Source organism: Thalassophryne amazonica, chromosome 14, assembly GCF_902500255.1.
Source record: "Thalassophryne amazonica chromosome 14, fThaAma1.1, whole genome shotgun sequence".
Classification (NCBI taxonomy): Eukaryota; Metazoa; Chordata; class Actinopteri; order Batrachoidiformes; family Batrachoididae; genus Thalassophryne; species Thalassophryne amazonica.
The window spans coordinates 32,260,607-32,285,028 of NC_047116.1; the positions used below are offsets into that span (position 1 = coordinate 32,260,607).

General features: G+C 42.3%; 1 protein-coding gene across 1 annotated transcript in view; it reads right to left on the reverse strand.

The window, feature by feature from the left end:
• The window catches only part of slc4a10b (solute carrier family 4 member 10b), a 68,185-nt gene extending 47,761 nt beyond the window's left edge, over nt 1-20,424 (reverse strand). The window contains exon 1 of the mRNA XM_034186488.1: nt 20,285-20,424. Coding sequence (XP_034042379.1) covers nt 20,285-20,332 — 48 coding nt within the window. The 5' untranslated portion in view covers nt 20,333-20,424. The remainder of the gene's footprint in view (nt 1-20,284) is intronic.
• Between the last annotated feature and the right edge of the window lie 3,998 nt (nt 20,425-24,422).

Genomic DNA, 24,422 nt, shown 5'->3' on the forward strand with positions numbered 1-24,422 from the left:
CATGGCCAAAATGGCGAAGCAAAAAGTCATCCCAGCTATACGCAAAGATCCTCCAAAGAGACTTGGTACGTCTTACCATCAACTTGAGTCACTAGTTAGCTTCCAATCTCACAACCGTACAGTGAGACAAGACAGTATATTGTTTGAATTGCATAATAATTATGTTATCTATACAAGATAAATGGCATAGGTAACATTATTATTATGCAATTCAAACAATATACTTTTATGTATTTTAAATACTGTCATTATTATTGATTTAGAGTAATTATATTTTATTAATACTAAATACATAAAGCTGAGGATTATGCATTTCAAATAAATAGGATTTATTACAGTAATGAATATACATCATGTAAGGTTTATTTGGTAGGTTTGTATCAAAAATTATCTAAAAAAGTAAATGGGAATTTGTCATGTAATAAAATTACATAAATCTTAAAAGTTAGGGTTAAATATTTCTGTGAGTGTAGCGAACAACCTTCCAATACAGCAATGACATTTTATGAAACATAATAGTTGAATTTCCTCGTCTCCTGTTTTGTTCTTTTCTAAAGATGGAGGTCGGGTTGTCGTTAGTTTCATCAAATCACTTGTGATGCCCCAGAAGCATTTCAACACTTTATACAAACAGTTACCTCAACCAAACAAATGATTCACTGACTTCATCTGCAACTATCTTATCAGAACAAATCAAAACACTCACCAAAATTTTGTGTCGAAACGACCCACGAAAGGTTAGGCTGCCCTGAAAGACAAGGAGGATTGTTTCAATATAGCATTGTACAACCCCTGGCAAAAATTATGGAATCACCGGCCTTGAAGGATGTTCATTCAGTTGTTTAATTTTGTAGAAAAAAGCAGATCACAGACATGACACAAAACTAAAGTCATTTCAAATGGCAACTTTCTGGCTTTAAGAAACACTATAAGAAATCAGGCAAAAAAGATTGTGGCAGTCAGTAAAGGTTACTTTTTTAGACCAAGCAGAGGGAAAAAAATATGGACTCACTCAATTCTGAGGAATAAATTATGGAATCACCCTGTAAATTGTGGAAGAATTTTTAGGTCCTTATTTGAACTATGATGAACTATCAAGTGTCCTGATCTGAACTGTATGTCCTCTGGCTGAACTAGCAGGTGTTCAACCCAAAAAAAAGGGCTCTATTAGTCATTCGGTCTGTCAGGGGCTTTCCAAGGCCTTTTAGGTGCTTTCCCGCAGGCCACGTGCAGGGGCCTCAGGCCAGCTGCACCTGTGGCTGAGGCCACGTGCGGGGGGCCTCAGGCCAGCTGCACCTGTGGCTGAAGGTCTTTTAAAAAAGTCAGTTGTAAATCCTTCACGTTTTAATGGGAGCGTTTGTCACATTGAAATAATGGCCTAACACCTGCTTAGGGTTCACTAGAGGACGCTTCCAATAGAAAACCATGTCTTGGGAATGAAATAAATAAAAAAGTCGAAGGAGGAGCGATGCCCGCGGGTCTCCAATAAATAGATGAGCGCGGTCGTCACATATTCAGTCTCTCTAGAGGACTCAGTTTGTCTAAGCTCTGTGTCGAAGGCTTAAATAAACTTAAAAACTCTGTGCATTTTATCTTGCTTAAGGCTGAATTATTCTAAAGTGTTGTGTCCTTTTCTAGCATATCACTTGCAATTAGTTTGTGTTATCTAAAAGACGACATCCTGAGAAGACTAAAGACGAACCACGACAGAACTTGGCGAGCCAGCTTCAGGAGGGTCCAGGGGCATTCCGGCAGCCTGGGGCAGTCCAGCTCATCCCTCCAGACCGTAAATAACAGTGATCACGACTAAAAGGTAAGCAGAAACCTTTTGTAACTTCTGCACGATCTGGAGGAGTGAGTCGGGATTTCCGCCCAAGTTGACAGGTGATATTTTTAATTGCCTCTTACCCAAAAGAACCTGGACTAAGAAAATTGATAAGAGACTAAAAAAGATAAGATTGAAAATTATCAGGCCTTGTAGATAAAATGCTCAGAAGGTGTGTGTGTTCCTGGGAAAAAGAATGTCTGTGTGAGTGAAAGGTCAGGAATGTTCATGAACTCTGGTGCGGAAAAGAGTGCATGGAGAACTAACCTGGATGCTTGGGGAATAATTGGTGTTGAAATTCGTTATTAATGTGCCGGCTGATAGCATGCGCTGTAGGGGTTAATTTAGGGGAGTATACTGACAAATAGGTACAAGATAATACGAGGTTATTTAAAGAGTTTAACAGAGACTGAAGTGAAATAAGTGAGAAAAAGAGTTTAACAGAGAATACGTGCACAAGATAAGCGCCTGAGGGGGCGCAGTAGAAATACCGTACGTGATAAAGAGATTTAAAGAGAAAAGTGCAAAGTAGCACAGCTGACAGTAAGTAAAAGAGCTCAATAAAGGACGTCATTTTTTAAGAAAAGAGAAAAACTATAAAAAAAAAATAAAATAAATAGAGAGTTAGTGCAGAATACATGAGAATTAATGAAGCAGAAAATAGTGCAGTAAGGCACCAAATACACGCTTGTGGGGCATGGGAGAAGCATAAGTAATTAAGTACACAGTAATATGAGTTTTTTTTAAGAAAAGAAAAAGAGAGTATTTTCAGTGCAAAGGCACATTAAGCTCACGAGGAGCTCAGTAAGTGAAAAAAGTAGAAGAAAGTGCAGAAAGGCACAGGATACGCACGCGAGGCGCGGTAAGGCGTAGAAATAAATGAAATAATGTATGCTCAGAGAGGAGCTTGTGAAAAATAATATATTAAGCACAGGATACGCACGCGAGGCGCGGTAAGGCGTAGAAGTAAATGAAATATTGTACGCTCAAAGAGGGCTTGTTAAAAAATAATATATGAGTTGCTGGCAGCGCCGGAGAAGCTGTCTAACGTGAAGAAGAGATACATACTTAAACAGAACACATTGGTGTTAAGTGAATAAAAAGGTTGTTTAAAGCCGCGGAGTAAAGGGTGGCAGAAGTCTAGATAGAGATATATAGAAAGTTGTTTTTAATCATTTTTGTGTATAAAGCTTTTGAAGATTGGTGTGTGGGAGAGCGGAGAGTAAGCGGGGAGTTGCAGGCAAAGCTGTGAGGGCTTGCAGGCTGGCTGACATACAAGATTAATGTAAAGAGTACGAGAAGGAGGAGGCGTTTAGACCCAACAGGAGGACTTGGGAGGTGCATGACAGGCAGAGAGGAAAGTGTGAAACAGAGACAGTGAAGAAAAAGACAGGAGAAGAGACTGCTATGTAAATACAGAGAAGGTAGATATTATTTCAAAGAGAGAAAACTAATAAACAAACATAGCAGAAAAAGAGAGAAGCGAAAAAGAGAAGTGGAAAGTGAAAAAACTAGAAGGAAAAAGAAAGTCGGGAGCAAAGACATTAGGAAGTGTTAGGGTTGTAAGAGGATTAAATAAATAAAGTTGGTTATAAATCAAAAGAGTTAAAGCTTAGATTATAGTGAAAAAGCTGACAGACTGATCAATGCTTGGGACAGTCTTTGATGGGAGACTTAAGTGATGATGAAATAATACTCCCAGAACATTACTTGACTGACGGAGACATCGAAACCCAGGGAATCAGGACACATTTTTGGCTGGAAAGGACCTATTTTGACAGTGTAGGAGCAGAACATTGGCAGGACGAACAAGAGATCAATCAGAAATTATGGCAGATTACTAAGGTAGTCAATCTGAAGCAAAAGAAAGAATAATTCCCTCTAATTAATTGGGAGCTGCTGATAAGACGTCTGTGGCATCAGGGTTTAACCCCGTGGCTGGAGCTGCTTTGTGCTGATCCTAATAAAGAAATTAGCATACCATTAAATCATTTAATAACACTACCAACCGATCCAGGTGAAGAACTGTTTCCTAGGTTGACTCTGACTGTGGTCCCAAGGAAGGTTCGGTGGGAAACAGGTAAATTTTCATATTTAGTTAAAGAAAAAGAAGACGGGCATAACAGTTGGAAATTTAATCCTTTTAAGGGTTTAAAATACAAAACAGGTGTTACAGCCGGCAAGTTATTGGTCTGGATCAGGACAGCCCCTGAGGGACTACCAGAGCACCATAGAAACATCTCACATAGCGTTTGTCAGGGTTACATGGGTAACTCTCAAGGTCAAGGTCGGGAAAGTACCCCGCTAGACTTAGTACTAAGAAAATATCCAGGAAAACGCACTAAGGCCAACCAATGTATGAGAAAGTGGCACAAAAGGTCACATGGGGGCAGGCAATGGCCTTTGGTGGGATCATTTGATCCGGTGATGTGTGAAGCAGTTGCGGTAGAAATACAGAAAAAAGAAATTAAAGATCAGCAGAAGAACGTGAATAACAACAAAAAACGCACTGAAGAAAAAGAAGTTTTGGCCTTGTTCAAGCAGGAAGCGCAGAGGCTACAGCAGAAAAGAGAAAAAATGACAGAGGAAAGATCCAAAGACACTAAAGCCAGTGCACCGAGCTGGGAAGCAGAGCCACCCCCATATAAACGTCATGATATGGGAAGGACAGCTGGACAATTTGTATTAGGAACTCGTGAAGAGGACCAAGGCATGGATGTGGAGGGCAAATTCACACTGACACTAAAAGCTCGAGAGCCACAAGGAGACAGGTCCTTGGCCTGTCAAATGGATCATACAAGGTCTCCAAGTCCGGAAGTAAGTGGTTGCTCACCACGACCAGCAGGGGGGCCACATATAACGGTGACACTGAGGCAAACGAGGATAGAGAGAGAGACCTGAAGGCCCCACCTGCACATCGAGGTCCACTGAAAACCGTCCCCTCCCACCATAAGTCAGCCGACTGGACCTTCACAGGCTATAGAGGCTCCGAAGAGTGGCACAAGAGCTTCTGTGACACACTGGATCTGGCCAGAAGAGATAATGAAGAACTAGCTGAGCAGCTTCGGCTAGCGAAGGAAAGAATACAAAGACATAGGGACGCCGAGGAAAGAAGAATATTACAACAATCGACGCCCAATCAAGGGAATCACATTATAGAGCCACCCACCCGAAAAATTTCTGGTGAGATCATCATTGAGAGTGCAAAAGAGGCCCGACTAAGGCAAAGACAACAATGTGTAGCCAAAGACATAGCGGCTTTAGAACAGAATATAACCGACTGGATGGACTGCCTGGAACCAGTCAGTCGCACTCGATCTGGAAGACAGTATGGAGCCCCCACAGAAGAAGAGGAGGACGAAGACCTCATATGCCCATTGGTGGTCAGAAATGGTCATCATGTGTATACCCCATGGAGCTGGACAGACATGGTGGGGCTGGCCAACAGGCTGCCAGACATCACCCAAGGAGCTGGAAGATGGATAACTGCCTTAGAAGAAGGCACTGCAGGGGTAACCTTGTCTTTAGGTGACATAAAAGCCTTGCTAATGCATGTAATGGGAAAACATGACACTGAAGAATTAGCAGGAAAGGTTGGACTAACACAAATGATGGGCACTAATCAACATGATGAAGTCCCCTTTAATCACTATAGAAACTCCATGTGGGAAGGACTGAGAAGAAAGTACCCTGAGGTCTTGGATCCCTCTAAATTGGATGATGAGGAGTGGACACCTGAAGAGTGCCCAAAGAAGTTCCTGCACCGATTCCAGAAGAGATGGGCGGAGGAAACAGGAAATGCATGGAACCATTCTCCAGCAACTGAAATCCTGTTTAAAATAACTGTAAAAAAGGCTCTACCAGATGAGGTTCAGAAAGCCCTAGATGGAGTCGTGGGACTATCGAAAATGAAATGGGCTTTATACTCTGAGCATATTTGTCACCATCTTGAAATCTATAAGAAAGAAAAACAAAAAGAAGAAGATGCAGCAAAATCCCTGACGAAAAAATTGGTGCAGATGCAGTTGGGAGAGCTAACCAAAGTCAAGAAAGAAAAAACAAAGACCCAGGCACCAATGATGACCCCTGTTCCTTCTGAGCCGGCAAGCTAGGCCCTACGGCAAACACTGCTGCCACCATACAGGCACCTGTGGTAACAGCCACACAGAGCCCCCAAGGAGCAGCAGGAAGCACTCCTACAGGAGAAGTCTCAGCACCAGTGGAGCATCACTATCACTACCATAGCACTGGCACACCCGGAAATGGACCCACCTACAGTCATGGGTGGAGAGGAGAGTCACGGAACTTTCAAGGTCAAAGAGGAGGGTGGCGAAGAGGATCTCGCCAACCTTCATTTGGAAGCAGATTCCAGAACTCAGCTCCCAGGAACAGTCAAGCGGGACCGCCTATGGGATCAACACCCCCAATAGGGGATCAACCCTCTAATGAGTGTTGGAGCTGTGGGCAACCTGGACATCGAATGAGAAATTGTCCGGCCCGACCTTGGGTTGGACCCTCTGCCTATTGGCAATAGGGGGGCCTAGAGAAGACAGAGGGGGAAACGGTGGCATTGGCTATTTCTATGATACCTAAGGAAGAGCCAACCGTCACCGTTAATATACAAAACAGAGATTTCCCTTTCATGGTGGATACAGGGGCAACATACTCTTGCATAGGGAAAATGGGCGCTCATCTCCCCCTCTCTGGGTCTGTAATTAAGACCATCGGCTTCTCTGGGAAAACTCAAATAATACCTTTTACACGCCCACTTCCTGTAACGATTGCAGGAAAAACAATTGAAGCACCCCTGTTATACTCACAAAATACACCTGTGAATTTGCTGGGAAGAGACATTTTATGTAAGCTACAAACCCAGATAGTGTGTACCCATCAAGGACTGCAAATACACTTTCCTGACGAAGCACTCACCAACATTATGGTGCTTATGGACATGGAAAACAAGGTCCGACCTGTGCAACCCATGGTATACTGGCTGAAGTTACAACCAGAAAATTCAAATCTCCAACTGGAATGGGAAAAATGGAAGCCCTGGGCAGAACAACACTATGCAGCAGTATATACACCTAGTTTACCTTTACATGTCACCCTGATGTTCGATGCCAAACAAGAACAGGCTGACTATGCATGCTGCTGGGATGCATTGATGAATCAACGGCTGTTTCACATAACCACCACAGAAATTTATTTAGCCCCCCAAGGGGCCGCAGCTTCTGTCAAGCTAACTTCAGCTGAACAACAATGGTATCAAGTGCCGAATGCCACGCCTCATGTGACCCTTTTAGTCTCAGAAAAGTACGAATCCCATGACCTAGGTCCAATGGTAAAGACAGCCTCAGAAGTTGAAGAATGGCAAAACATGGAAAGTCCACAAGTACATCTGTCAAAAGACCAGCAGTTTATACGAATTAATTTAAAAGTAAATGATGAGGCTATAGCTCAAAAAGTGGAGCTCAATCCTAGACCAGAGGGACAGATGGTGTTATCGGCCCAACAAGAGAAATTGTTAGAGCAAATACCACCAGTGGTGTGGTCCAAAAGCAAAACGGATGTAGGACTAGTAAAAACAGCCTTACCAGTAAAAATAAAAGTAAAACCGGGAGCAAAACTGCCTCACCAAAGGCAGTATCCATTAAAACCTCAGGCTATTGAAGGCGTAAAACCAGTAATTAAGGGACTAATGGCAGCTGGAGTTTTAATAAAAACTGCAAGCCCATGCAATACTCCTATCTATCCTATCCCTAAAAACAATACCAAAGAGTATCGGCTGGTACATGATCTGCGTCCTATCAATGCAATAATAGAAATGGATGCACCTATAGTACCTGATCCGCATACTATACTATCAAGCATCCCTGCTGGAGCAAAATGGTACACAGTAATCGATCTGTGTTCAGCCTATTTCAGTGTGCCTGTGCACCCAGACTCACAACATTTGTTTGCATTCACATTTCTGGGACAACAGCTAACGTATACACGGCTACCTCAGGGACTGAACCTGTCCCCAGCCATCTTTAACAAAGTCCTGGCTGAAGATTTACAACACCTTGATATACCCAGTACATTGGTGCAATATATGGATGATCTCCTTATTGCATCAGAGACTCAAGAACAGTGTGAAAAAGATTCATTAATTGTATTGCATGCATTGGCAGATGGAGGTCATAAAGTAAGTAAGGACAAATTGCAGTTCTGCAAACAACAAGTAGAATACTTGGGAAGACAGTTGTGTGGGACCACGCGATGTATAGCCCCAAGCCAAGTGGAGGCTATAATCAAGGCTCCCAAACCCCAAACAGTGGGACAGATGCTTTCATTCCTTGGGATGGCAGGGTACAGTCGGCTGTGGATTTGTGATTATGCTATAAAAACTGCACCTTTGCGTGCCATGATTAGAGCAGTGGGGCAAACAAGCAATGCAGCTCTCCTCGTCTGGACAGATAAGGCAACGGGAGCTTTTGAGGCCCTGAAAACAGACATGCAATCTGCTCCCGCGTTAGGTAACCCAGATTATGGGAAACCTTTCCATTTGTATGTTACTGAAAAAGCTGGTTATGCTTGTGCTGTACTAATGCAGGAAACAAATGAAGGAAAACAACCATTGGCCTATTATAGTACAAAGCTTGACAACATTGAAACAGGATTGCCACCATGCTATCAGGGTCTAGCAGCAGCTGCCTTTGCATTTCAAAAAGCATCATCCATAATCATGGGACATGCAGTAACGTTGTACACGTCGCATCAGTTACATGCCCTGCTAACCAGTCAATGTTTTGTCTTAACACAAGCTAGACGCACTGGATATGAAGTTGTGTTGTCCGCTCCAGAAATAACAATACAACGTTGTCACACGGTGAATCCCGCCACCAAATTGACCACACCGTTAGATGGTACTCCACATAACTGTGTGGCAGAGACAGAGAAATTTTTGAGAGCCAGAGAACATTTGTATAATCACGCCATAGATGCAGATCTAACCCTGTTCGTGGACGGCTCATGCTTTCGGGATGCCGCGGGATTGCGTGCGGGTATGGGGATAGTTAAACTAAACACGGATGGCGAAACCTTTGAATTACTGGAGTCCCAAGGAATTGATCAGCCTTGTTCAGCCCAACTGGCAGAAATCAAAGCCTTAACTATGGCTTGCCAGATAGCTAAAGATCAACGTGTTAATATCTAGACAGACTCAGCCTACGCTTATGGCGTATGTCATGTACATGCGAACATTTGGAAACAAAGGGGATTCCTGAGAGCAGATGGCACCCCTGTCACTCATGGAGAAGCGATTTCCCAACTGTTACAAGCTCTCCAATTACCGTCTGAGGTAGCCATCATTAAATGTGCAGGTCATCAAAAGAATAATAACATCATAGCTCAAGGTAACAACTTAGCAGATGATGCAGCTCGCAAAGGAGCACAAGGAGAAAATATGTTTCCCCTGTTAACCATCCAAGATTGTGCCCCACTGGTTCACTTGACGCACTGATAGTGGCTCAAAGTAGGGCCAGTGGAGAAGAAAAACGAATGTGGGTTAAACGAGGCGCTATTGAGACACGTAGTCAGGGGCCAGCGGACAAGCTGTGGCGCAGTAGTCATGGACATTTTGTGTTACCCACCAATTTATTACGACATGCAATCATTTGGGCCCACGGACCCGATCATTGTTCGCGAGTCCAAATTATGAACAAACTAAAAGCTGTCTGGTGGTCACCATATATGGCAGCTACAGTGGACCGTTTGTTGAATGAGTGTGAGGTATGTGCACAGTACAATGTCCGGAAATCATTCACAGCCCCTTTGGCCCACATTCCGGTCCCTGATGGGCCATTCAGACATCTTATGATGGATTTCATAGACATGGGAGCTGAAAATCGAGTTAAACGAATGAGATATGTTTTGGTAGTGATATGCAGATTCAGCCGATGAATTGAGGCAGTAGCCTCTGCAAATCAAGACCATAAAACGGTAGCCAAATTCTTGTGCCGAGATGTCTTTCCAAGATTTGGCATTCCAGATACTATCTCATCTGACAACGGTAGGGCTTTTGTAGCCAAGGTTACACAAGAAACATTCAAACAATTGGGTATCAAACAGAAATTTGGGTGTGTTTATCACCCCCAATCAAATGGGGCGGTGGAACGGGCTAATGGCATTTTAAAGAACAAACTAGCAAAAATCATAGCAGACAGCAATGGCAAACTAACCTGGCTGGATGCGTTGCCGCTTGCTTTATTGTCAATGCGCTCACAAACTAACCGACTAACCCATTTGACACCATTTGAAGCTCTTACAGGTCGGCCGATGCCTATTCCATACCTGAGAGGACCCTACGAAGGACCATCGCTGGAGCAGCTACAAGACGAATGGCATAATTATCTGAGACAGTTAACCCAAATACACAAAACTATCTTTTTGCAGGTCAAAGGTGCTACAGAAGACAGAGAGGCAGAGATTCCACTCGAAAATCAGAGCATCCAGCCTGGTGATCTGGTTTACGTCAAAGTGTTCAAAAAGAAGTGGGACAGGCCCCGCCGAGAAGGGTTGGTGGCCCAGCGCCCCTGCGGCCTCGGCAAGCTCGTCTTGGCAGAGCCGCCGGGCCAAGGGGGGAGAAGCCAGAGACCCTACAGCAGCACCGAGGGACGGCCACGCCTCCCTGCAGCCAGAAGAAGCACCGAGGGAAGGCCACGCCTCCCTGCAGCCAGGCGAACACCGGCCAAGGCGCTCACAGAGACTGATTGAACAAAGACGACGCACAGCTTCAGAGAGTAGTGGATCCCTGCCAGATAGAGCAGCGACAGACTCAGATGCAGACTCAGAAACAACTGGAGACGCAGGCCAACAGACAGACAGAAATACAGACCGACAGATAGACAGGCCACAGGAGACATCAGACTCGGACAGCAACTCAGTAGATTTACCGACAGAAGAACCACAGGAAGTACAACCCAGACAAAGCACAGATACACCACACATCCCTAGTGACAGCTCATCTAGTGACGGCTCACTCAGTAGCACATCTAGTAGCACATCTCAACAGTCATCAGAGCAATGATTAAGGAATTATTCAAGGGATTGACAATACTACTGGTGGTCAGTATGGGAGAAAATAGACATCCAAAACATACAACGGACTGTGCCGTGGCCATGGCCGCAATAGCAGCTAAACAAGGCATTCTAAACACAGGAAAAACATATAATTTGGTATACATTAAATCAAAAGCCTACAAGAACATAGGAATACAGGGAAAGCTGGGGGATTACATATTAGGCGAATCCATTAGCATCAAATGTGAAGAGGAGGGAACACTCAACATAGAGGTAATTTGTGATAAAGGAGGATGCAGGGAAACCAAGCAAGACATAACGGTTACAGTACATGAAGCCACAAAATGGGTAAAAATCAAACCAAGGAAAAAGAGGACAATTAGAAGCCTAGAAACAAGCAGTCACTTAGGGAGATGGGATCCCAGTACAGACCTAGCCCGCACACAAGGGTTGAAGACCAATTTATTTTACCAATGGTTGAAATTTTCGGCTAGGCAGATCAGTGAAAAGCCTTGCATAGCCTGTCACCGGAAAGGTGTGATACCTCAGGCTAAACCCCTACCTGATATCAACAACTGTTATAGGAGCCCCCAACATAACTCAGACCAAGCAGAATGCTATACACAATGTGTTATGAAAATGGCAGTAGGTGATGAAAAATATGCTGCCGACAGTAAACTTTGTCCAGTGCCCCTAAGTACAGAAGGAACCGTTCCACCTATGATTAAAATAGAGAAAGGGATGATACACCCATTCTGTATAGCTAAAGGCTTAGTAGCACAATACATAAGCGATTGGCAGGTAGGGACGACCCAGCCAAAACACCACATACAGTGTATGCAAAAGCAGCAAGAATACAAACCGGCCAAAACAGCATGGAACATTACCGTCTGTCACACCCTGCCAGCAGCAGGCATACAGTGTGAACAAATAGTACCGGCCACAGGGGGGTCTGTAATTGGACTGAATCTCACCCATGCTTCATGGGTATCCACTCCAAATTTAGCTAAGGGAACGGTACCCTTAGCTGACATCTTTTGGATATGCGGACAAAGAAGGAAACTCCTGTCATTGCTGTCCCCTAATTGGAAAGGCCTTTGTGCTCCTTTGATGCTCACAGGAGCTATAACAGTAATTGAAATGCCAAATTCAATACAACCCATGCCACAGAAACTTCGTAAGAAAAGAGGAATAATGACACTTAAAACAGACTACAACGTCACAGTAAGAAACGGGATACCAGAAGGGATACCCCGACAGTTAGAAGCCATAGACAGTAGCAGAGTTAAAGCAGATGAAGACGCGGATAAATGGGGATGGGCATTGGCGCTGTTCGGGGTTACTCCAAAAATCCGTTCTAGGTTCCAGGAGGTGCAGTGGATTAATTACTTGTGGTATAATCAGCAAAGATACCTGAACTGGACATTGGCAGCAGTAGGAGCCTTAACCGAACAACTGCACGCCACCTCGCTAATGACAATGCAAAATAGATTAGCTATCGAGATGATGATGGCTGATGAACAAGGAGTTTGTATTATGATCAAAGCCACCGAATGTTGCACAGCTATTCCCATGCGTACAGGGGAAGACGGAAATTTGACAGAGCTCTTAATCACACTTGAAGAGATGCAACAGGAACTGTTAAGTAACTCCATAGGAGGGAGAAATGAAACTGACGATTCTGGATACATTGTAGGGAATGGAATGAATATTGGCCCACTGTTTTCACTGTTTGGGGCTCTAAGGAGAGGGTGGATATCATGGAAAGACTGATTATACCAGATAGGTGTAGTCTTGGCACTAACAGGGGTGGCGGTCTTGCTGGTAATATGTTGTGGTATTCCCTTGATAGAATTTCTGGTCAATAAATTGATTTCATCCACAGTAGGACAGCTCCCACTGTTAGCCATCCGAGCCCTGGAAGAAAGCACAAACGAAACAGACAGAGAACCAGAATATATGGAAATGGATGAAATACCAATTATCCTCCCCGACAGCCCCCAGCTCCCTAATATTGTGGCGTATACCCCAGATAGGGAGGACTGGGATGGACCGTGCTTGGTGATATTGTAGACGAGGAAGAAGACATGCACGCACATTTACATTCACACACATGCACCCACAAAAATGAGGGATAGGATAGACAATATCTGAAAGAATGACATGGAGCTGTAATAATGAACGTATATGTATATTACTAGGACACAGGAGTATGGCTGAGAGACCAGACTCCCCTGATCAGGGACCTATGCCTGATCTGCCTCTATCAAGTCTGATTGGACTCTCAGAACTGTTTGGAGAAGAGGATATACAGGAGGGATGGTCGAGCCATGATTGGTCGCCACAGCCGCCATCCATCCAGCAGCTAAACCAGTTGGCAACAGAAGGATCTTCATCGTTCCAGCACCTGGCGATGACGGCTTCACAGAATCTGCCTGCAGCAAGAGTCGGCCCAAGGACTCCACCATCACCTGAAGGACCCTTTGGACTCAGGAACACACCCCTTCCGCAGATGCCATGGAGACAGTCACATGTGCCAGTGGCAACGATACCCTCCAGGGGAGGCAGCCAAGGTCGGCCATATGCAGCAACTGCCCGAGTGCATCCTAGACCCAATTCACTGCTAGGACCTGTCCCCAGCTTTCCACCCCCAAGGCAGGAGAGATATTCTGATCAGCCCAGTGCCTCTGGAGGAGGATCAGCAGGGGTGGACCTTAGCCGAACTCACCCACCAGGACAGAGGGGAGCTTTGTACAGGCTGCTAAATGCCCAGAGTGTCCCAACCACTTGCCTGTGCGACATCAACAATACTCCCCCCACACACGAAATGCCTTCCCCCTTGTACTTCCTGTCCCCTGGACTGCACAACCTTAATCTGGTCATGGTCACCCCACTGGACATGGCAATCTTGGTTCGAGAGCTTCGTCTTCCACAAGAGACTGTTCCAAAAACCTTGGAGCAGCTCCTGCCCCTCACAAATCACATTCCCCATGGGCTATTTGAGGAAATCATGCCACAACTGAGTCAGACAGCTGCATACCTGTTAAGGATACACCGTGACAATGCCAACATCTCTTGTGCTCAGGAGGGCCTCCATACTCAACTGTGTGGTCTTCAGTCTAGTATGGACATGCTAGCCAGCATGATGGAGCATATGGAAAGGGAACAGCTAGGGCTGGCCACCACCACCCTGAATGTGGGCAAGAATTCTCTGGGGGCCCTGTACAACCTGGCCAAGCAGCACAAGGAGCTGGAAAGATCCATCAGAGAACTGCGCGACTGTCTGAAAGCCAGAATTCCTGATCCTTCCCCCACTACCCCTGAAAGGCCAACCTCCCCATATTCCCCAACTTCTCCCAAAACTTCAGACGCTGAGTAAATGCTGAGGAGCGCGGACTGACGTAATGGCACTGAAAACGGACGATGACCTTGGTTCTTGAGTTTGAATTACGGACTGGTTTCAGAAATCTGAGTGTAAATAAAAACAAAGAAGGATATATGTTAGTAATGAAGGTCGGGTAAATGTCTGTCTTTACCATCATCTGCGTAACACAGATAAAGCTAAATGCATACACATAGATATCACATTGCAAAGTTATAAAAAGGGGACCCTTACACGGCGTGTTTGGAGATTTAGTAGTAAAGATGCACCATAGGGACCCCTTTTTCTTAAATTATAGCATGCCTCAAGAGACATGCATCGCCTAAATTTGGCGTCTGGCCAAAAAGGGCATTAGAAAACAAGCTGAAAAAGAAGAAAAACAAAATGGAAAATGTTGAGAAATGGCCTATAATGAAAACCATTATATGATTGACTAAGGCAAATGACTTAAGGACGGACATGAAGGGAAACCATTTATTGTGTTTATCATTTAACTAGATATAGCTGCGCTAACCTTAGAATAGTTTCTTGATTGGTTGACTAAATAGTGGTAACGTAGGGGTTATTTGATGCATTTAAAAAAATAAATGTGTGACGCTTTAACAAAATAATATGTAGAACCAAGTATAATGGGTTGGAGCCTCTGGTTGAGTGAGACAATAGATGCCAGAAGATGATTGGTTATACTGATGTCAATGTAATGCCTTTACTTTGCCATGATTAAGAGGTTGCGGTAACTTGTTTTATGTGGCCATTTTAAGTGCCTTGAATTACACCAAAACTCAATGTTTGAATGTCACCTTGCGTTGATATAATCCAGCTAATTGATCACCTTGTGCCTTAGTATGTAGGTTCACCTGCACTTCAATATATTTACCGTGTGAAGTATCACTGATATTCATATCCGCACCAGAGTTATCAGTAAGTCGAGTGATGTGTTTTTCTGTTTTATTATTGCAATGCACAAATGAAGATGTCTTGTCAGTAAACAACCCAAGAGTATAGTTGATGTAATGGGACTCTTTCGAGTCCCAGAGGAGGGACTGTAGAAGAATTTTTAGGTCCTTATTTGAACTATGATGAACTATCAAGTGTCCTGATCTGAACTGTATGTCCTCTGGCTGAACTAGCAGGTGTTCAACCCAAAAAAAAAAAGGGCTCTATTAGTCATTCGGTCTGTCAGGGGCTTTCCAAGGCCTTTTAGGTGCTTTCCCGCAGGCCACGTGCAGGGGCCTCAGGCCAGCTGCACCTGTGGCTGAGGCCACGTGCAGGGGCCTCAGGCCAGCTGCACCTGTGGCTGAGGCCACGTGCGGGGGGCCTCAGGCCAGCTGCACCTGTGGCTGAAGGTCTTTTAAAAAAATCAGTTGTAAATCCTTCACGTTTTAATGGGAGCGTTTGTCACATTGAAATAATGGCCTAACACCTGCTTAGGGTTCACTAGAGGACGCTTCCAATAGAAAACCATGTCTTGGGAATGAAATAAATAAAAAAGTCGAAGGAGGAGCGATGCCCGCGGGTCTCCAATAAATAGATGAGCGTGGTCGTCACATATTCAGTCTCTCTAGAGGACTCAGTTTGTCTAAGCTCTGTGTCGAAGGCTTAAATAAACTTAAAAACTCTGTGCATTTTATCTTGCTTAAGGCTGAATTATTCTAAAGTGTTGTGTCCTTTTCTAGCATATCACTTGCAATTAGTTTGTGTTATCTAAAAGACGACATCCTGAGAAGACTAAAGACGAACCACGACAAAATTTTCATCCCCAAAACTAACACCTGCATCAAATCAGATCTGCTCGTTAGTCTGCATCTAAAAAGGAGTGATCACACCTTGGAGAGCTGTTGCACCAAGTGGAACGACATGAATCATGGCTCCAACATGAGATGTCAAATGAAACAAAGGAGAGGATTATCAAACTCTTAAAAGAGAGTAAATCATCACACAGTGTTGCAAAAGATGTTGGTTGTTCACAGTCAGCTGTGTCTAAACTCTGGACCAAATAAAAACAACATGGGAAGGTTGTTAAAGGCAAACATACTGGTAGACCAAGGAACACATCAAAGCGTCAAGACAGAAAACTTAAAGCAATATGTCTCAAAAATCGAAAATACACAACAAAACAAATGAGGTACGAATGGGAGGAAACTGGAGTCAACGTCTGTGACTGAACTGTAAGAAACCGCCTAAAGAAAATGGGATTTACATACAGAAAAGCTAAACAAAAACCATCATTAACACCTAAACAGAAAAAAACAAGGTTACAATGGGCGAAGGAAAAGCAATCGTGGACTGTGGATGACTGGATGAAAGTCATATTCAGTGATGAATCTCGAATCTGCATTGGGCAAGGTGATGATGCTGGAACTTTTGTTTGGTGCCGTTCCAATGAGATTTATAAAGATGACTGCCTGAAGAGAACATGTAAATTTCCACAGTCATTGATGATATGGGGCTGCATGTCAGGTAAAGGCACTGGGGAGATGGCTGTCATTACATCATCAATAAATGCACAAGTTTATGTTGATATTTTGGACAATTGAAAGGATGTTTGGGGATGATGAAATCAAGATGATAATGCATCTTGCCATAGAGCAAAAACTGCAAAAACATTCCTTGCAAAAAGACACATAGGATCAATGTCATGGCATAGGGTCAATGTCAACGAGCAGATCTGATTTGATGCAGGTGTTAATTTGGGAGATGAAAATTTACAGGGTGATTCCATAATTTTTTTCCTCAGAATTGAGTGATTCCATATTTTTTTCCTCTGCTTGGTCTAAAAAAGTAACCGTTACTGACTGCCACAATCTTTTTTTCTTGATTTCTTATAGTGTTTCTTAAAGCCAGAAAGTTGCCATTTGAAATGACTTTAGTTTTGTGTCATGTCTGTGATCTGCTTTTTTTCTACAAAATTAAACAACTCTGAGGCCGGTGATTCCATAATTTTTGCCAGGGGTTGTAGACAAACACATTCACACAGTCAGTTTTAGAGTTTCTAATTCACCTAACCTGCATGTCTTTGGAAGTGGGAGGAAACCGGACCGCCCAGAGGTAACCCGTGGGAACACTGGGAGAACTTGCAAACTCCACACAGAAAGGTTCAGGTGGGAAGCGATCCCACCACCTTCTTGCTGTGAGGCAACAGTGCTAACCATTAAGCCACCGTGTCACCCTTATATTAACATGAACTGTAAAATTTTAATTTCCACAGTGCAATATTCAAAAATACAGATTTTTAAGAAACTTTTTAAAGAATGTTTTCATGATTGTATTGGGCTGTAAGTTGTAATTCTTGCAGGTCCAGCTCTGGCCCTCGAGCCAGTACTTTGACACCACTCTGATCCAACAACTTCAGTTTAGTAGGAAAATGTGCTGTATTAGGACACAAGATGATACCTCCCTGATATTTCCGTGTTCCTTTAAGCCATCCGTTAATCAGATAAAATAATTTCACAAAATATCCTCATTTGTGTCGGCTGTAAACTGTAAAAGCATGAACACCTGTGTTTAGTCTGTCAGCATCACCTCATTTCATATATGCACATTATACAAATGTACACATTAACGTAATAAAGTCACATTCGGGGTCACCGGTCTGACTGCAGAGGCATCTGTCAACACCAAACCTTTGAGATGGAACATACCACAAATATCTCACAGGGAAAACAGCAGAAACAACAAATAGCTACAGTCAGTGGCGGCTGGTGAAAAACAGTCTTGGTGGGGCTGCTGTGCCAATAGATTCCCTTGCCTTGTCCAGTACAGGCATTCAAGTGAACAGTCGGAAAATTACTACAATTCCACAATGATCATTTCATGTCCTTCTCAAAATCAGTAGTTTTACAGATAAAGTTAACCATTTACAGCTATATTAGGCCCCATTTCTACTTTGGAAAGGAACAGTATCAAATACAACACTCAAGTTCTTGAGCAAAGAACATTTCACCATTTGACACCAATTACACACACAGTACACCAAACTGTACTGCACTGACATTATCTACAGACAAACAGATCCTGGGGTTCACAATGACACCGACCTTAACAAAATAGAAAATATCACCAAATTTACACTCTTTCAAAATATGGAAAAATTCTTCAATTGACAAAAGAACATTATGTACATACGACAATGTTCACACCACCTTCCAAGAGAGAGAGAGAGAGAGAGAGAGAGAGAGAGAGAGAGAGAGAGAGAAATGTTTGTGTGTGTGTGTGTGTGTGTGTGTGTGTGTGTGTGTGTGTGTGTGTGTGTGTGTGTGTGTGTGTGTGTGTGTGTGTGTGTGTGTGTGTGTGTGTGTGTGTGTGTGTGTGTGTGTGTGTGTGTGTGTGAGAGAGAGAGAGAGAGAGAGAGAGAGAATTAAGGTAATATTTTGCATGAACATTACTGAGTGGATTGGAGGCAAACTAAAGAAGCTTGAAAAACTTAAATTAAATAACTTGACTAACTAATAACACCAAAACCTTTAAATGAAATTGGTTAAAATTAATTAACAGTGTAGAGGACAAAGTAAATTAAGTATACAAAACCACTTAATTAAATGTGTTGCTAAACTTGGGTTTGTCTGACTATAAGTGTCTTGTGTGTACTCAGTGGCTGAGTTAGAATTTCTTTAAAAAAAAACATGCAAATTGCTATATTGGGGTTTTGTTTTTTGTTTTTAAACTGAGCAAATAATTTGTTTTAGAGTGTGGAATACTCCAAAGAATATTTCACTTCTGTGAACTGATCCTCATAACTTGTAAAGTGAAATCAAAATACCAGCAAGGCTGTAGCTTTGAACACTGTTACAAACAGCCCCGGCCTCCCCTATTACCATTATAACTGGTCTGCTGCCCAATAAAGATCACAGCTTTGACCCCCTACAACAAACAACAACAAAAAAAATCACTCATTCGTTTTAGCTTAAATTTTCATCCTCGTTTCCACACCAGGAGCAACATTCAGGAATAAATCCGAGCAGCTCGTCAGCTCACCTGAGCTGAAGTGGATCCAGAGGAGTCAGTCTGCAGCTGGCAGAGGTGGATGCGCTCCTTTCCACCCCGCAGTAAAGAGCGCAGATCAGCAGCCTCCGTGACGTGTGCGCGCTGACAGTGTGAATGAAGCCTGACACGGTTTATAACGAGTCAGACAAACGTCTCTCCTCCAACCGGGATGTGCAATTGTCATTAAACCACGAGAAAGATCTGATGTGCGCACCTCCAAAAGGATCCCCGCCAAACTTTGGTGTCATTGATTTTATTAGTTTTGTCCCGTTTTAAACCTCCGAAGAGTTTTTCAACTTACTCCAGCAAAACACACGAAGACAAAACAAAAATAAATAAATATAACCCAAATGTCGTCGTCACCATCATCTCTTCCTGACTGAGCGTCACGTGTATCACTGACTGTAGAAATCTAACGTTCCGGCATTTTTGTAGCAAGGGCTAAAATTCCGGCGCCCCAAAGCCATTAATTTTGGCAATGTTGATTTGCCAAATATTTATTAATTTTCCCTAGCAACTACATACAATTGGTTATTTCGCTGAACTTCAAGGGCGCTTTGAATGACCGCCCAAGACGAGGAATGATACGTTCTCTGCTTCTGTCGGTGGAAATGCACTGTTGAATGAGTCAGTTGGAGGAAGTGTTGTTTTAATCATTCATATTACATGTAGGCACATACTATTAAGTAAAACTGACATTGATAATACTTTTTAAATATATATACATATATATTATGACGACTTATCCCCTTCACATCTAGGAGGGCAGCGCCCGAGCGCCCCCTATGGGCCAGCCGCCACTGCCTACAGTATTTAATAATCTGTTACCGCAGTTCAGATCTGATATACAGTAACCCAGCGCACAAAACAGCCGTTTACCTTCAATCTACCTGTTGAAACCTGTCCGGACGTCACAATGTGCTTTATGAGATATGAACATATTCTGCGATCATTTCGTCTGACACTCCTGAGGAAATAATTTCATTTTCTAAAACTTCTTTAGCCATATTTTTATTTTAGATTGGTCCTACCGTCTGCAGCAGCGGCTCGACGTGCGCACCTTGTTCCCTGGAATCCATCTTCAGAGTGCCGGAGCTCCGCTGCGCACGATCCGTCAGGGAATGAGCGCGCGCACACAGCGCTCACGTGTACGTGTGCTCACCGCGTGTCGGTAATCGTTTAAAAAGACGTTACACGTGGGGACATGAGGTTGGGGGCGGGGGGGGGGGGGGGGGTGCACCATCGAGGTGATGCAGAAGACTCCGAGCGCGCGTAAAGAAGAACCACTGTGCGTCTCTTCTCTCAATGCATCGATTAGGACTGGGTTACGACAATGGGGCGGTTTTCGTAATGGGGGCACAAATTCATTTTGTGACGGGGGCCACAAAATGTGGGGTGAAAGGGGGGTGGTCTAGGGAGGTTATTGTTAAGTTTAGGGGAGTGGAGACACTTAACGCTATGGTTATGGTTAGAGTTAAGAGGAGGGAAGATTAAATAGCAAAATTTTTCACAGATGTGATTATGCCCAGAGTAGACAGTTTTATATCACATTTTGCATGATTGGCTGGTGTATTTTTTTCTTTTTGAAGACAAACAACAAACAAATTAAAATGTAAATCTCAAAGTACAGCGGTATCCAAAGTGTGGGACGTGACCCATCAAGGGGCTGCAGAGGTACTGCAGATGTGCCATGAGAGATTATATAATTTTTAGAAAGTCTATGATTTAAAATTTTGTAATTTTCCTGGATCTACTAAAAAGAAGTTTAAAATTAAATATTTTTAAATGTAATCTGGAGTAATAAAACAAGCCCTTATGAGTTAAATGATGTGTTTTTCCTTCACTTATCTTACCTAGATTAACATATTAAGTATGGAAATGCTTCATTTTAGTCTCACATAGATCAGCAGTCGGGGTAAATGTTTTTGGTTGACTTCTGAGGATTTTCAGATTTCAAAGTGGCCATCAGTATTCTTAAATTTGTAAATTGCTTATATAATAGCTTGTAAGTCTGTTGTAAAAGTTGTAAAAAACAGTCCAACAGCATTAAAAATTATTTTACCATAAAAAAATCCAAGATCTTGAATATCCACTGTAGTAAATGGACTGAATTTATACAGCCCTTTTCCATCTGAATCAGAAGCTCCAAGCACTTTACAGTGATGCCTCACATTCACACAAACACCAATGTCAGGGTGATGCCATGCAAGGTGTTCACTACCAACCCAGTCTCATGGCATGTCGTGATTCAGCAGCATGAAATATACATTAATCTATTGGTTTGTCATATTGTCATGAAAAGTGCAAAATTTTCATGATGGGAGCACAAATTTATTCTAATTCATTCCGTAACGGGTGCACATAATTAAAAGTGCAGCGGGGGTCGGATGGTTATGTTAGTGTTAGGGGAAGGAGTAGGGTTAGGTTATGGTTAAGGTTAGGGTTGGGGTAGGAGTAGGGTTAGTAATAGTGAGTTTAAAAAATAAACCGTCACGAAAATTTGAATCATTTCGTGACGGGAGGACAAAAAAAAAAAAACGTGAGACTGAACTGTCACTACACCCCAGAGCAGCTCAGCTTACTGTCTCGGTTTGATCTGAAGATTCTGTGGTCTCAAGCCCAACTCTTAACCACAAGACCATCATGTCTCTTAATTTCACGACTCACATTAATTCCTGGTCTGTGGAACAGATGCTGAGACTAGTTGCTCCATTGTTACAACTGGCCCCATTGCCCTTTAGATTTTAGAATTTTTAATTGAAAAAAAGAATTAGGAAACACTCAAAACTTAACTTAACTTCCTATATTTACTTAATTTATGTCAATCTGTCCTACAGAACTTGGTTGTTTAATTGCAATTTACTTTTTTCTGGATCTACTAAAAAGAAATTTAAAGGGATATACTAAAGGTGTTTTCACAACTTACTGTCAGGGATCTTACATGCAGATATTAAAGTTTAAAAACCCCATGGACACCAATTGGATGCATCCTTATTTAAAAAAAGCACTCTAAGACTCAATATGTTTGTCCACCTGCCCCTTTAAATGGAAACGAGCTGCTGCACATACACATGCACATTGTTTCAACCCTCTTTGAACATTCGTCTTGCTGTTGCCCACCCCATCTGAAATATCTCAAAGCCGGCCCTGCTTATTCTTGGAATTATTGCTTTATCGTATTTGTCGTTTTCCTGGAAGGATTCCAGGAGTGACTCTTAATTTTTTTTTAATTGCTATCATGGAGAGTGTTTAGAGTGATTGTTGTGTTCCTGAGCTCAGCAGGCTGCAGCTGAAAGCATCTGTTGCACTGCAGGTTGGAACATCACTGATGGCTGCATCAGCACAGGAAAGTGTCGCCATCTGCTGGTGGTCACGATCATAGCGACCCCGCAGCAACCCTTTTCAGTAAATCACGACATCATACTAATGAGAGAAAAGTGAGTTTTGAGGATCTGGCGAGTTGAGGTCTGACCTCTTCACTCACACACACACACACACACACACACACACACACACACACACACACACACACACACACACACACACACACACACACACACACACACACACACATAATTTATCGCCCTCTGCTGTTTGCTCCTGGGAATTCAACATCAGGAGAGTTTTCCACACGTAGATAAAATCAATTCCCACTTGTGTATTAACATCTTTATGTGAATCCAGTAGCTATAATATTTTTTTTTACATTTGATAATAACAGTTAATGACACTGTAGATAAAAATGGGAGTTTGATTTTTTTTTTTTTTTTTTTTTAAATCACCATGTGGCATTCTGTGTGTTGAAATAAAATACATTTTCACTAAATATTGTGCAAAATGTGTTTGGAGGTTTAGCCTTATGCTGTCTTTGTCACGTTTTCACAAAATAAGATGTGCTGCTTTTTTGGGAGGGGGGGGCTACCCCTAAAAAATTACATTACATTTTAAATAAATCACAATATGCCACTTTTGAAACTCAAAATGAAAGGGGTTTTTTTGTTGTTGTTGTTTGTTTGTTTGTTTGTTTGGTTTTGTTTTTGTTTTTTTTTGCATGTGCCACACATCTGATGTTTTGAGTCACATCAAATTTTCTAATGATCAGATTTGGTTACACATGCGGATCTATGCACTGTGACTGAGAAGGTCATATCAGGTCGACATGAATGTGAACCTACTCAGATTGGTAAAAAATAATGAAAAAAAATAATCTGTCAAAAAATAAATAAAAATTCAGGGCAGTTCAGCTATGGAATTAACATTCTGCAGCACAAAATCAAGTGTTCCTGTTGGATGCATTGTTGAGGACTTTTTTTGATAAATCTTTTTTTTCTATATTGAAGTCATTATATTTCTTGCAGCAACTTTAAATTTAATTTTAAATTATTTCATATATTTTTTTAATTGGCCTTTCTTGTGGCTGTGATGCTTTTGTGATCTGGAATTCGCCCTCGTTTTTTTTTTTTTTTTTCTTTTATTTCTTTTTTATTTTGAAACATTGTCAAAGCCAATAATTTGAAAAGCCTCACGTGTGGGAGAAAAAAAAAACCTCTTTTATGTCCCGTAGTAATCACGTAGACTTTATTCCCTATAATAATTTAGTTGGTGCGTTCAAGGAAAAACGGCCAAGGGAGCTTCTGTATCGACAACAAGTCAAATGGTTTTAATTTTACTGTGACAATGAATAAATTAATTAAGTATCCCTGATGCTGATGTTATTTATTACGCTTCAATCACATTACAAAGAGATACAGAGATGTCCACAACAGTTTATAGGCTATAAAACTGAAATAAAAAATAAACCTAAATCTACATTACCAACATTTAGAACCTTTGAACCACGTATACATCATGATTGCGGCAGTGATACACCTGAACAGTGTATATAACCTACAACCTTAAATACATACGATTTTTTTTCCACTGAAAATGATTATTATGCTACACAAGAACATTCCATTTACAAATTGTCAGTATCTTTTCCTAACAGCTTAACAGCAGATTGTTTGACTTTTTAAACACTATCATGTAAACATTCAGTCACTATCACCAAATGTTAAATATTATCTACATAATATTCATAATTACAGTTTTTTCTGGCTTGAAAGTTTAGGGGGGAAAATGCGTTCAAGCTCTCAGTAATGGAAGAATTTACACTTTGGCCGTTAAGTG